At 44.5% G+C, this 14,650-nt stretch overlaps 1 protein-coding gene across 3 annotated transcripts in view; it reads right to left on the minus strand.

Annotated features, from left to right (window-relative positions):
• GFRA1 (GDNF family receptor alpha 1) overlaps positions 1-14,650 on the minus strand; it is a 229,566-nt gene that overhangs the window by 156,744 nt on the left and 58,172 nt on the right. For 2 of the 3 annotated variants that reach the window (XM_055560048.1, XM_055560049.1), the window contains exon 5: positions 6,803-6,817. The exons of the other annotated variant lie outside the window; for it this stretch is intronic. In XM_055560048.1, the coding sequence (XP_055416023.1) occupies positions 6,803-6,817 (15 nt within the window). The remainder of the gene's footprint in view (positions 1-6,802; positions 6,818-14,650) is intronic. 3 annotated transcript variants of the gene reach the window in all.

Below are 14,650 nucleotides of genomic sequence, written 5' to 3' on the forward strand. Positions count from 1 at the left end.
CCAGCCCCAGTCCTTTCCTGAGTTCCTAGTACACAGCATGAAGTGGTTATTAAATCCCCATGTATCCTGGAGCCAACTGCTGCTGCTAAGTCACTTCAGTCATGTCTGACTCTATGCAACCCCATAGACGGCAGCCCACCAGGCTCCCCCATCTCTGGGATTGTCCAGGCAAGAACACTGGAGTGGGTCACCATTTCCTTCTCCAATGCATGAAAGTGAAAAGGGAAAGTGAAGTCGCTCAGTCGTGTCTGACTCTCTGCAACCCCATAGACGGCAGCCCACCAGGCTCCTCCGTCCATGGGATTTTCCAGGCAAGAGTACTGGAGTGGGTTGCCATTGCCTTCTCCTTCCCGGAGCCAGGGCCCTGCCTTTATCTCAGCGTTCACATCCACTTTCCCTCCTCTTCTGTCTCCCACTCCCAGTCTTGCTCTCCTTGGCCCAAGCCCCCCGGGGCAGACAGGTAAGTAAAGAAGAGAGCAGAGCAGAGGCTGAGGTTGGAACTGAAACCAGCTGGAAAACACTGAGATAGTGTAGGGGGAGAGGGGTGGGAGCCTTTAAGAAAAAGTCGGAAAAAGAGGAAAGGAAAAAATAAAATAAAATTGACTCTGGTGGGATTCGAACCCACAAAATATAAAATAAAATCCTGGCTCTACTACTCATTACTTATATAAACATTAGATGAATTCTACTCTGTGCTTCAGTTTTCTCCCCTGTAAAGTGGGATTATTGGTTATAAAACCTACTTCAAAAAATATGGGGACAGATTCAACAAGAAAATGTGTACAAAGCAATTGTCCCAATGCCTGGAATACAGGACGTGGACAAATATTAGTGGTACAATCATCATCATTATTATCATCCCAATAAAATAAAATTTGCAAAAGAAAAATTCCTCTTGTTATTAGCAACCATCTCAACAATAAAACTGACCCCCTTTCATTGATCTGGCAATTGTGAAACTCAAGTAACTGGGAGGGAGACTCTGAGACCTCACCTGAAACGCATACTTCAGGATTGGAGTGAGGACACAGAATCTGCTACAAGGAAAAGCATTACTCGAGGCCAGCTGGCAGGGAACAGATCACCTTGCAGAGCCCACGCAGAATGTTATGAAGCATCTCAGAGAATGTGATTATTTAAATATGCCTCTCGTTTTCCTACACAACACACTCACACAAAGTGAATCTACGTGAAATTAAATGGTAATGTTCAGTTTGTGCTGGAAAGATGAATGCATTTCCTACATGACTCGGAATATTCTACTGAGTCTGAACAGAAAGGGGGATGATATATATACAACATAAATATTAGCACAGAAACGTGTGACCAGGGAAACAGCCACTTTCCACCATAAGAATGTTCACACATTTTTCTCATTTACTAGTTAGCATCATATGACAACTTGGAGTTTTTCCCTGGAGGTGGTAACAATAGATTTAATTTATTCACCCAAATCCCACATTCATAAAGAAAACAATATTTCATAATGTATAATGTTACCAGGGGGACCATAATTCATGGCTAAAGGGTCAGAGTTTTATAACAGATGGGTTTTCTGAAGTGGTTGGGAAAAACCTAAGATCCAACTCCAGCAGTTAGACCAACACATTTGAAAAATGCAAAAGAGCTTAAGTCAAGCACATTATAAACGGCAGTGGTGACTGTCATCAGAAACCCACGTCAACAATTAACGAGCTGGGCTGGGCTGCCAGAAAGCAAACTATGATTTATTGTTCTTTTCAGATTAGTAAAAGCAATGCCATCCAGTGTGAATTCCATTGTTAACACACATAGGAAAGAACTGATGTTTCCAAAAAGCCTTGAGAGTACGTTACACTTCTGCAACCGTGCTTCTTTCCACCTTAATTCTCAGCCACCTCATTCTCAACCTGTTTTCACCCATGTTCTCTGGGCAATACTCAAAATCTGCAGCATGGGACATTTTTGTACTCGTATTAACTCAAGTTCACTTAAAACTTCTTAAAACAGAGCGTCAGCAGGAAGTCACGTTGGGTCAAGGATCTCCCCAACTCTCATTTTACAGATAAGAAAACCGAGGCTGCTGGGCAAAGCTATTGGCCCAACCTCCTCAACAAAGGCAACAGCCCTACTGGGGGAAAAACTGATGTCTACTAGGCATATTTATACACACACACACACACATTAATGTGCTGTGCTTAGGTGCTCAGTCGTGTTCGACTCTTTGCAACCTCATCGACTTTAACCTGCCAGGTTCCTCTATCCAGAGGGATTCTCCAGGCAAGAATACTGGAGTCGATTGCCATGCCCTCCTCCAGGGGATCTTCCCAACCCAGGGATTGAACCCAGGTCTCCTGCATTGCAGGTGGATTCCCTACCATCTGAGCCACAACGGAAGCACATACACTAATAATGTATATGTAATACAGATGATGAACACATATGTATGCACTGGAGCAAAGTGGCTTTTTACAATCTGAAGACACATAGAAGAATATTTTATTGGTGTCTTTGAGGACTATAATTTGCGAGCCTTAAGTCATGGCACAAGACTCTACACAGGCACAAAATATGCTGCTCAGCAGAGGTGAGCTGGCTGGGTGGAAGTTCCCACTACCCACCACACTTCCTCAAGGGAGCAGCTAGGGCCTGAGAGCAGGGCCCCATCTCAGCCCCGCTCCAGCCTGCTCAGCACTCAGCCTCGGTCCTGGTTTTAACTTCTCACATGCTGTTCTTGTGCATTTTCACAGCAGTCAGTGTGGTGCTTTTAAAGGTTACTAAGACCATGTGACTCTTCTACTTAAAACTCACCACTACCACCATGGACTTCCTTCCTCTGATCCCTAGACCATGCCTGCCCTCCTCTCTCTGCTCATTTCATACAACTTCCTCTCTCACACCAGCCTCCTTCTGATTCTGGAATATGGGGGCGTTCCTGCCCACTGGGCCCCTCCCTTGCAAGTTTTCTTGCTGGTCCCCAGATCCTCCAATAGCTGGTCTTCCTTGTCACTCTCTGGTCACATCTATGTAACATCCCTGGCCCTCTGAGCGCCTAGCGTACCATCCATGATATTTTCTTCACTGCTTATGCTGTGCTGTGCTTAATTGCTCAGTCATGTTCAACTCTTTGCAATCACATGGACTATAGCCCATGGAGAATCCATGGGGATTCTCCAGCCAAGAATACTGGAGTAGGTTGCCATGCCCATCTTCCCAATCCAGAAATTGAACCCAGGTCTCCTGCATTGCAGGCGGATTCTTTACCATGTGAGCCATCAGGGCAAGCCCAAGAATACTGGAGTGGGTAGCCTATCCCTTCTCCAGGGGATCTTCCCAACCCAGGAATCGAAAGGGGTCTCCTGTGTTGCAAGCAGATTCTTTACCAGCTGAGCTACTAGAGAAGCCCTTACTTCTTGTATCTCTCTTGAAATTTACCTTGTTTATTAATTTGCATGCCTGGCACCAAATGTTCCCCAAGCTCGACCATGAGTTCCATGAGAACAGGGGACTTCACCATCTCAGTCACTCCTTTATCCTCATAGAAAGTACTTCACACACAGTTACCGGTTACAAAATAAACAAGTGCACTATGTTTGAAAGGTATCAAAAATTACTTGAGCTGGAAGAAACCCCTCTCTAATCGCAAGATCCCAGCTCCAGGTGAGAACTGAGGAGGAGGGAAGGCTATGCCTCTTCAGGCACAGAGTCTATAAAGGACTTCAGTTCACTGAGCAGAGAATTAACTCAATGGTGAAATCTTTATATGGTGCCTGCTGACGCTTTCAAATGCCCAGCTGAGCGGTGGTGTTCTCATTTCCAAGCCACTCAGTTTCTGTTCGATTTCAGAATCAAGGTTGAGCCCATGGATGAGCATTCAAAGGTGCTTCAGTAACTTCAAACGAGCTGTGCGGTGTGTGTGTGCAGTCTTGACTTCATTATTAAACGATCAGTATAAAAGTGCCCTAAAACTCAAGATTCTAGACACATGCACACGTACAGCATTTTCAATTGCATTTGATGTTGTGAAGAGCAATTCTGTGGCTCTTCAGAATTCCTGAGAGCCATCCAATGGCTCATGAGCTCTGTGGATGCCAGAGAATGTGGGTCAATTAAGGCTCCTTGAACATGTGGGCCCATGGTCCCCAGAACTCCTACACACGGAAGGCCCAGCTGCGGACCCACTGGTCCCCGACTGTCCTCAGGCCCTGTGGTCTAACTGCCAAAGCAAGTGGCATTTACAGATGAAAGAACCGAGACGAGCTCAGAAACGGCTCTGAGGGTAGAAATCGGCTCCCACGCGCACACACCACAGTACCAGCAGAGAAAGGCCGGCAGTAGCTGCTGCGCCGTCACCCGCTATAACAAGATTGATCTGTAGTGAAAGAAAAGATAATGCTATCCAGAGAAAAAACTTCAGTTTCCTCTGAGAACATCTGATGTTGTCAACTTGCAAGCCTGTTTCCCTCTTCTGCCAGCCCTAGTGCACAGCAGCCCCAACATGCAAGGATTCCTCTGGTCAAAGAGACCTCACTCACTCATGGCCAAGAGTACATTTTTGCAAACCAGCACCCCGCAACTCAGCTGCCCTTCAGTCCCTGGGTAAACCAAAGCAAGCCAGGCCTGATGCCCATGGCATGGTCAGCCCAGAGCCACTCACAGTTGCCTCGTGTAGATGGGCGGCAGAAATGGCCCTGTGGCTTCTGTTCACCTGAAACCACATAGTTTTCTGCTGTTTATTTCTAGCACACTTCATGGCCCCTGTGTTTCAAGTTAATGGCACAATTCTGGGAGCAGAGTTTCCGTGCACCCACCCCCCCCATCCCCCCGCCCCAAGAAGATGCTGTGCAGTCACGTTTCAGACATTGTCTGCAAGACACAGAAGCTTTGTCTTTTTCCTGAGGTTACTGTCACTGACACATTTTTACTGTCACATTTTACTGAGCATTCATTTCACAGGCAGAATGGCCAGAAGCAGAGGTAAGGCGGGGTACCAGCTGGTGAGTTCTTGGCCATCATTTCAGAGAATGTCCCTCTGTATGAAACAGTCCTGCAAGGCCAGAGCCATGTTAATAATTCACAAAAGCAAGTTCAGTTCTCCCCATCTGTAATCCTAGTACTATCTCACAGGGCCAGGGGTAGCTAGCAGCTTCTGTCTGTGGAAGATGCTATTAAGTCTCGATAGTCCATGATTTGCACGTGATTATAAGTTTTGCTCTGCATATCATTGTTACCGACAGTCAAATCCCATCAATGGAATGGCATGAGTGATTAAAAAGGAGGCAAACTTGACATGAGCAGTCTGATAAGCCATTTTTTATACTGAATACAATAACTGAACGCTCATGGTTTTAGGTAGAAAAGCCAGATCTGACACCAACCTTTTCTCTCTCCATTCTCCAGGGGCCTCAGCACACCCGCTCCAGCGAGACTTTTCCAAACTCATGCATTTTATGTCTCAAAAGAAGACATGTAGTTCGGCATTGGGGAGAGCTTGGCTCTCTAGTTTATAGAAAATAAAAAAAAAAAAAAACTGCCTCCCAGAGGATGTCATTGAACCCTCAATGTGTCAAGGAGGAAAACGCACTGTAGCCAGGACCCTGACGGCAGCACATGCCTTACACCCACAGTCGTGGCACCTTCTCAATTTTGCCCATCGCTTCGTCTCCAGCCAAATGGAACTTATTACTTCTGGCTGGTTTAGATTTATGAATTATTTATAAAAGTAGGTCTACGACTCCACACTCTTAAAAGACAACACAAGTCCCTTCGTTGTTACCCACAACTGCGCTTCGATCAGAGAAAGCAGACAGACCTTCTCCATCACACGCTGCAAGTTTGGGGTAAAATAATCGTTGAGAAAATATCCAGCCCATAAAATTATTTGGAAGCTACTTATGGGATGCCTGGATTTTTTTTTTTTTACACTGGTCTCTTTTATCCTAAGGCAGCCTGGGATTCGAGAATGAGGTGGCAGGTGTGGGATACACATGCTTCCCATCTTGAATATATAAACAATTTGGTCTGTCCACTTTCTCCCAGTAGCTTCACATGGTGATGAAAAACGGAAAGAGGCAGTTGCCCTGAATGTGTATCTAGTGGGCTCGATAAGGCCATGCCCGCGAGTCTCCCAGAGCGCAGAAGCTGTGTATCCTGAGTGGGGACTTAAATATGAGCCAGAAGGACACGTAGCCTACACTTTCCCTCTCCAGGTCCCCTGAACATATAAACTTGACTGGAAAAATATGTAAGACACTGCACACCCTTGCCGGGTTCCTCTCAATCACTGGCCCAATTGGAGGGGTTGTGAGGTTCCCCTGGGCTAAAGGGCACAAAGTGACCAGCCAGCCATGGTCTTGCCCACACCTTTGCTTGACAGAGAAGCCCCCAGGTGGAGGTGGCATGTGGAGACCTGACCAAGCAGAAGCTGGCCTGGATGAAGGAGCTCTGAGAAATAGGGGCCTCCACCCGATGCCCTCCAGAGACATCTGCTCCCCACCTGTCTCACAAGCCCACAGCAGCCCTGCCCTCGGACAGGTGCCTGGGCGTGAACCCGTGCCCAATGTCCCTGCCCCAACTGTCCAGTCCTCGTTCTACCCCCAAGCAAGGTCCAGAGGAAGGAGCAGAGGCTGGATAGCAGAGGCTCTGGAAGGCTGATGGCACTTCAGGCCACCCTGGGCCATGCTCCTCACGGTACGTCTGTCCTAAAGTCCCCGTGGCATGTCCACAGAAGGATGGAAAGCCCCATAACCCTCTGCACACAGGTGATACTCTTTCCCAAAAGAGCACAAGCAATAGAAAAGCAGAGAGGAGGCAATGAGCTTACCTTGCTGGAAAACATCTGCCAGGAGGAAGGAAAAGCAGGAGGAAAAAGGAAGAGAGAAAGGAGAAAAAAATTAGTAATTATGTTGCAAATGACAGTGATGAGCATCACAGCTCACACACACTGACTGTCCTAAACACTCTTAGTACAGTATTTCCTCTACTCAGAGGCAGCGGTTAAAAGCTTGAGCTCTGGAAGGGAACTGCGTGGGTTTAAATCCTGGCTCGATGCTTACTAGCCCTGTGGCTTACAGATTCCTAAACCACAAATACATTTGCATTGGAAAGATTAAACAAACTGTGTCCTGTGTTTTAAAGTCTTAGACTGGCGTCCAGAACACGGTAAACATACAAAAGTTGCCAGTTACTATTCATTTTAATATTATTGTTTTCACTACAACCCTATGAGGCAAGTTGCAATATTATCCTTACTGTATAGATAGGGAAACTGAGCTTCTGGATGGTTGAGAAACTGATCCAAGACCACAGAGGAATAAGCAATGAGCTCAGGATTGAACCCAATCTCCTGATTCCACGAACCATCTTCTTGCCTGCTACTAAGCTGCCGGGCTGGTTTCTAACAACCAAAGTGACAACGGCACACCATGGGATAAACAGAGGAAAGACCTGTGAATCTACTGAAGCTCCATATTTAAATCATAATACGCACAAAATCTGTATGAATTCTCCACATATAATTCACAACTAATAACACCAGGTCTTCATATTAAATCTGAAGTCAAAATCTGTGACAAGTTGAAAAAAAATACTTATTCATCGTTTTCAACAAATATTTGAGAGGCTACTATATGCCAAGCACTAGGTCTGGCATCTGAAATTACACATATGAGCAAAGAGCATAAATTAACAAGCACTGGCTAACGCCCGCCAATAGTAACCACTAGGCATACTTCTGGGCTCTGTGCTCGTTTGCTTCAGTTATGGTCAGCTCTTTGTGACCACAGCCCACCAGGCTCCTCTCTCCATGAGATTTTCCAGGCAAGAACACTGGAGTGGGTTGCCATGGCCTCCTCCTCCAGGGGACCTTCCTGACCCAGCGATTGAACCCATATCTCCTGCATTGCAGGCAGGTTCTTTACCTGTTGAGCCAACAGGCTTTGTATAAATGGATTAATCCAATATGAATTTGTTCTGTCTGCCTTCTTTACTCTACAGTGATTATGGGGGTCATCCATGCTGTGGCATGTAGTAGGTCATTCTTTCTCACTGCCAGGTAGTATTCTACTGGGTGATTTTATGATTTTATCATAATTTATTTCTCCATCCTAATGTGGATGGATATTTGGATTGTTTCTGAAGACAACTGTTGGGCAATTACAAACTGTGATGTTTTGTCCATATCTTTTGGTGAACGTGAATGCATAGGTCAGGTACATTTTTCAAGATTTTGGTTTTTCTTTTTTGATGTGGACAATTTTTAAAGTCTTACTGAATCTGTTACAATATTGCTTCTGTTTGTGCTTTGGGTTTTTGGTCACGAGGCATGTGGGATCTTAGTTTCCTGACCAGGGATCGAAACTTTACCCCTTGCATTGGAAGGTGCAGTCCCTACAAGGTACTTTTTGACATCAGGCTCACCCTGCTTCTACAGACTCCCAATCACCCCCAAAATATTCCTGTCTGGTCCTACTTTCTCATCCAGTAATTCAAAGATGGAGGATAGCATTGGCAATGCAGACACCACCATGCAGATGTAAGCCAGTTCCTGCCCTCATCATGGGGTTGTGCCATGCTCAGTCACGTCCGACTCTTTGCGACCCTAGGGACTGTAGCCTGCCAGGCTCCTCTCTCCATGGAGATTCTCCGAGCAAGAACGCTGAAGTGGGTTGTCATGCCCTCCTCCAGGGCATCTTCCCAACCCAGGGATCAAACCAGGGTCTCCCACACTGCAAGTATATTCTTTACCATCTGAGCCAACACGGGGTTATAAATAGGTACAAAACTTCTACAAGATAGTTTGACAGTATGTATGGAAAAGTTAAATATACATCCTTAACCTAACAACACCACTGCTAAGAATGTCATCTAATGAAATACCTAAAGTCTACAAAGATGTTCATTACAGCATTGTGTATAAAGGACAAGCAACAGAGATTGTCTATTTGCCTGTCAATAGAGAACCAAATCAAAAACAATACATCATTCAATGGATTATGGTTCAGCCATTTAAAATGGTGGAAGATTTTTATTATTTTTGAGCAAAGAAATCAGAAAGTAACATGCAACATGAATCCTGAGCCCATGTATGTGCATGTATGGGTGTATATGTCTAGAGACCTGTGATGATGGTCTTAATTACCTGATAACCTTCAGGTAATTGCATCTGGGACCATTTTAAATATTATATAAGAATTTCTGTATTATTTTAAATTTAACAATGAACCTGCCCTATATTTACAATCTGAATTTAAAATTTACCTGCATCTTAAAAACTAAATGAGAATTATATCATCAACATCTATATTTGCTGCTAGTCTTCAGCTAAAACATCAGCTCCCACTAGGTCACAAAGAGCCAAGGGGCCACAAATGGTGTGGATAACCATGTACTTAATGGGTTAAACAGACTGCAAGGAGAGAAAACCAGTGAGAACAGTTTTCATTCCAGGTTCCTCTGCCCATGGAAATCTCCAGGCAAGAATACTGGAGTGGATTGCCAGTCCCTTCTCCAGGGGATCTTCCTGACCCAAGGATCAAACCTGGGTCTCCTACATTGCAGGTAGATTCTTTACCATCTGAGCCACCAGGAAAGCCCCCACTGGGGCACATGTGCCCTCATAAGGGGTGTCACTCACATGCAATACACATGCTCCCCAGGGCACACCTAGGCCAGTGGCTATAGGACAGATGAGGCCAACATAGGCTTACAACTCCCAGGGAGTTGGCTAAATCACCACCCCTTCTCTCACACTCAGGAAAGCCAATTGGAATGTAAATGGGCCAGACTGGTGCCATTACAGGAAAACTTAAACCCTGCTTTAATTTATACATGCCATACATTACTCTCTAACCTCAGTAATTCATCACTGGCCCAAGTTCTGACATAGCAGTGTATACAAAGCTACTCGGCTCCCATGCCCTGACAGTCCAGAGACGGTGAGAAGGACCATGTGCAGCTCCCTAAATTACCACAGTCATGTGCATCTGCCGCCTGCAATGCACAGTCTGAACCATCCACCCTCTGACCAGCCTGCACACCTGGAGAAGCCCTCCTCCTCCCCCTTCAAATGTCACAGCCACTGTGAAGTTTCTCAGAGCCTATCCCTGCAGAGAAGGAAGTCGCTCTTTCCGCCTCTGTGCTCCCAGCATAACTTGTGCATGTTGCAATTAGAGTTCATACTATAATTAGTTATTTATGAAGACCATGTGCTCCTGAGAACAAGAGCTATGCATCTTGATAGCCTTTGTGGATCCTAACTGCCTGGCATAGGGTGTTCCCACACAGGAGGGAAGGGCAGGGGGCTGGTCTCTCTCAACACTCATCTGCTACAACCGCCTTGTTTTATAGATGAAGAAACTGAGTCCCAGAGAAGGAAGAGATCTCTCCCAAGATCACACATGGTGTCTGTGAAAGGCTGAGCCAGGACGACATGAGATTCATTTAACCTTAATGAAGCACAAAATCATCCCTATTAGTAGCAAAGTACAAATTAGAGATTTATCATTCTCCTTTAATGAATACAGAAAAAAATTTCCAACATTGAAAACATCAGTGAAATGAGATTAGCCTTTCAAATACGGATCCAGCCTCGACATCCGTCCAGAAACTTCAACCTCCTCTCCATGGCTTTCAGTACTGATCTGAGTTACTGGAAAGTATCAGTGGGCAGGGAGGGAGGAAATTCAGGCAGAGATTCAGGAATCAGAGACCTTATTCATTCCAATCCCACTGTATATTTCATGGTTTAACAGACAAACCTACATAGAGTACTATTCCTATCTTCTATCCCAGAAAACTCTCCTGATTTTCATATAAGCTATTTCAGATTCTTTTCAAATCCACTTTTCAGCTTCATTTACATTTTGCACCTTTTTATTCAAATGTAAATTTTAATAAACACTAGTATAAATATTACAACAATTTTGCACATGAGTTATCTTGTAATTTACACTCTAAATTTATGTCTTTTGTACTCTATGACATAAATCATTCCATTCTTAGCATTACTTAGCTCTTTGCTCTGAATAATAACTGCTTGGGTACCCTCTTTAAAATTTCACTTTTCCAGACAGAAGCAGCCATCCAGGCTCATGTTCAAATGATTCATGGACAGAAGAATGGAAAATAAGTGAGAAGAAGGTAGATTCTGTGCCATTTTACACCTGCCAAACTGCAGACCTCAGAGGACATCAGCCATAGAAATACCTTTTGTCATCTTCTATTCTGGTGCATGTGTCCACCACCCCCAACCCACAAGAACTAGTCACTTATAGGAATTAAATGGTCTCAAACTTCAAGGGCAATCATCTCCGTCCAGTCTAACCAACCACTAAGAATTATTTGGGAGTCAATCACTTACAACCTTTGAACCAAGCTGACCTGGAGAGATTTTAACGCTCATGCCATTGTGTTGGGGAGGTTAAGTCTGATGATTTACACAAACATTTCCTCATCCCCCATCCACTGCAGCAGAGAATGACTGAGAATAAGACTCGGTGCCATCTTCTCTGCTCCGCCAGGAACTGGAAATCATGCACTTAAGGAGTTAGGAGTTTCCAGTACCCAGCCTAGCCACAGTCAGGTTGAACCCAAAGGACACCAAGGACACTTGTGCAGAGGAAATGAACTCCTTCAGACAAAGCTCTGCTCATACTCACTTCCCAAGGGAAAAAACCTCAACCCTAATCATTCACGTCAACAAAGAAAAGCCTGTTCTCCGACCCCACCCCCACCAGAGCCATTCTGGTCCTATAGATAGATGAAAGGGCATCTATAAATTGGCGATTCAGACGTAGGAAGAAGCAAGTAAGAAAGAACGAACTCAAATTTGCCTTTCTTGGCCTCAATGTCCACTTTCTTCTGTTAGGAATGAGCATCAAGGATATTTGCCCACCTCCCCCATAGCTACTGAGAGATTCACACCCCAGAGATCTTTAATGCACTGAGTCCTCCAGAGACAGGAGCCATAAAAAGACCAGATTATTTATTATTATTAATAAGTTATGGCAATTAGGCTGGGTGATTCCTAAACGTTGCTGATTAAAAACTTGCTTGAGTGCTACTCATCCACATGGCTCGTGTTTACCTCTATTAAAAATGATTTAACCACACTCTGGGTGAACCCTTCTCTTGTGCCTGGGTTAATAATTAGCAGTGCACAGAGCCACGCAGGTTAAGTGAGTTGGATATCCTTTATTTATCTATTGCTTTGTTTTATGAGGGGAACTAGATGGCAGTCTTATTGCCCATTCAGTCTGCTAGGAATAATTTACTATTTCAATCCATAGCTCAGCTCATAACTATGGTTAGAGAAACCCCCACTATTATTACAGTATCACATCTAGCCCACATCCCACAGCATTAAAGATATGCCAAATAGTGAAAGTGTGCCTGACTTCTCTAAGACTGGGGGAAGTAGTTTCTGGCCCTCGAACAATGTGATCATACCACTCTCTCAATTTTGCTTTCTTTTCTAGGTTAAATTATGTATGAAGGGAGTTTAGTTTCTTGAAAATGCCTGTACTTAACTCCCATTTAGGAAGTCTCGCCTGGGGAAAGAGCTGTCTTGTGAGTCCTCCTGTGGTTTGAACTTAAGAAAGAAAATTCTCTTTCAAGTACCATTCTCTTTCGAATGCCATCACAGTAAAGCCCCATAAACGCCACTGGGACCTAACTAACCAGGGGCAAAAGAAGGGATGTAGGGAGCAGCTGGAATGAACATCACTTCCTTGGATGGGGTCAAGTTCACCATTAACCAAAGTCAATTTCAAGGTCAGCAGAGCTGCCCCCTCATGAAGTTTCAAAAACCAGTAAGCTCTAGGCACAGATATTGAAGAGCTTCTAGAATTCAGTCTGTATACTTCTGCAAATCTCTGTAAATGAACTGAAATTATTTATTTTCAAGGTTGACAAGTGGGGCTCACCAAAGCCTCCCCAGCACTCCAGAATAGTTCAGCTTCAAACTGAAGAAGTGTAGGTCCAAAAATGGCAGGTGACTTTCTCAGGGAGAGCAGGGTTAACACCTTCTCTCCCAAATACAGTCCAGTGCTGAGTCTCCACATGATTCTGGCCACTTGAACCCATGACCTAAGATTGGGTCCCAGCCCCTCACCAGGTGGAAACTCAAAGTGAAGCTTCCTGTAGCCTATGTTCTGACTTGTAAAATCAGCTGATAGAGATAAGCTTTTGTCCTACCATAGGAGTATCATGACGGTCAAGTTAGATCATTTAATCAGCATGCAGCTCATAGACTTCAAAGTCACATAATACCAGGTTCAAATACTTGCTAGTCTACTATCCTAGCCATCTTGGGCAACTATTCAAACTCTTTGAGTCTCAGTTTCTATATGTAAAAATGACGGTAACAAAATTTCTTTCAAAATTCATAAGGATAACCCAGATCATGTATGTAAAGCACTTTTAGGACATGGAGCTGGTTTATGGTAGACATTCAGTAACTGAATTTAATGTTGGTGTAACAATAAGCAACAGAATAGGGTAGCAAGGTAGCAAAGAACTCAGGTCCTGAAGTCAGAACTAATTCCATTTCTCGCTGTGTGATCACAGGCAAATTACTTAACCTTCCGAAGCCTTGTTTTTCTCATCAGCAACATGCAGATAATAAAAATAGCTAATTTTTGTGCTGTCTCATAAATTGCTTTGGAGATTAAATGAGGTAAAGCACTGCTGCTGCTGCTGCTGCTAAGTCACTTCAGTCGTGTCCGCCTCTGTGCGACCCCGTAGTCGGCAGCCCACCAGGCTCCCCCGTCCCTGGGATTCTCCAGGCAAGAACACTGGAGTAGGTTGCCATTTCCTTCTCCAATACATGAAAGTGAAAAGTGAAAGTGAAGTCACTTAGTCGTGTCCGACTCTTAGCGACCTCATGGACTGCAGCCCACCAGGCTCCTCACTCCATGGGATTTTCCAGGCAACAGTACTGGAGTGGGATGCCATTGCCTTCTCTGACAAAGTGCACAGTGACTAATATTTAGATAGACTTCTATAACTTATAGCATTACTAGCCAACAGACATTTATTGATTGCCTACTATTTGAAAATAATCATCATTTTTGACTTGTATGTGGGGAATGTGCTTAGGTACTCAGTCATGTCTGACTCCTTGCGACCCTATGGACTGTAACCCACCAGGCTCCTCTGTTCATTGGATTCTCTAGGCACAAATACTGGAATGGGTAGCCATTCCCGTCTCCAGGGGCTCTTATTTGAAAATAATCACCAGTTGTGACTTGTACAGGACTGTAAAATATCATAGGAGGAAAATCCATTAAAATTAAATGATCGTTTTAATTCCTTCTTGTCATCCGTAGCTACATACCATTAAGAAACTCTAAGGAATTATTAAATATTATTTTATGAATGAATTATTTTTAATCTTTAAGATCAGAGATCTATTGCCATCCTATCTCCAAACTCCAGTTTTACGGGGTTGTAATGAGCACCAGACGTTCCAGAAATCCAGAGCCTGGCCTTCATTTTTGGCACCACTCACCCCTCTGGCAGTGCCTGTGCCATTATGTCTCAAGGCCACCAGGGAAGGGGCTCACCCATCCCTGCCCTAGGGTGTGATGAGTGGAGGTCCAGGGTTTAAAAAAGGTAAGACTGCACGTGGCAGCTGAACTGAGAACCACTCTGCTCAGGACAGTGGGGTTCG

The sequence above is a fragment of the Bubalus kerabau genome, chromosome 22 (genome assembly GCF_029407905.1).
Source record: "Bubalus kerabau isolate K-KA32 ecotype Philippines breed swamp buffalo chromosome 22, PCC_UOA_SB_1v2, whole genome shotgun sequence".
In the NCBI taxonomy this organism is placed as follows: domain Eukaryota; kingdom Metazoa; phylum Chordata; class Mammalia; order Artiodactyla; family Bovidae; genus Bubalus; species Bubalus kerabau.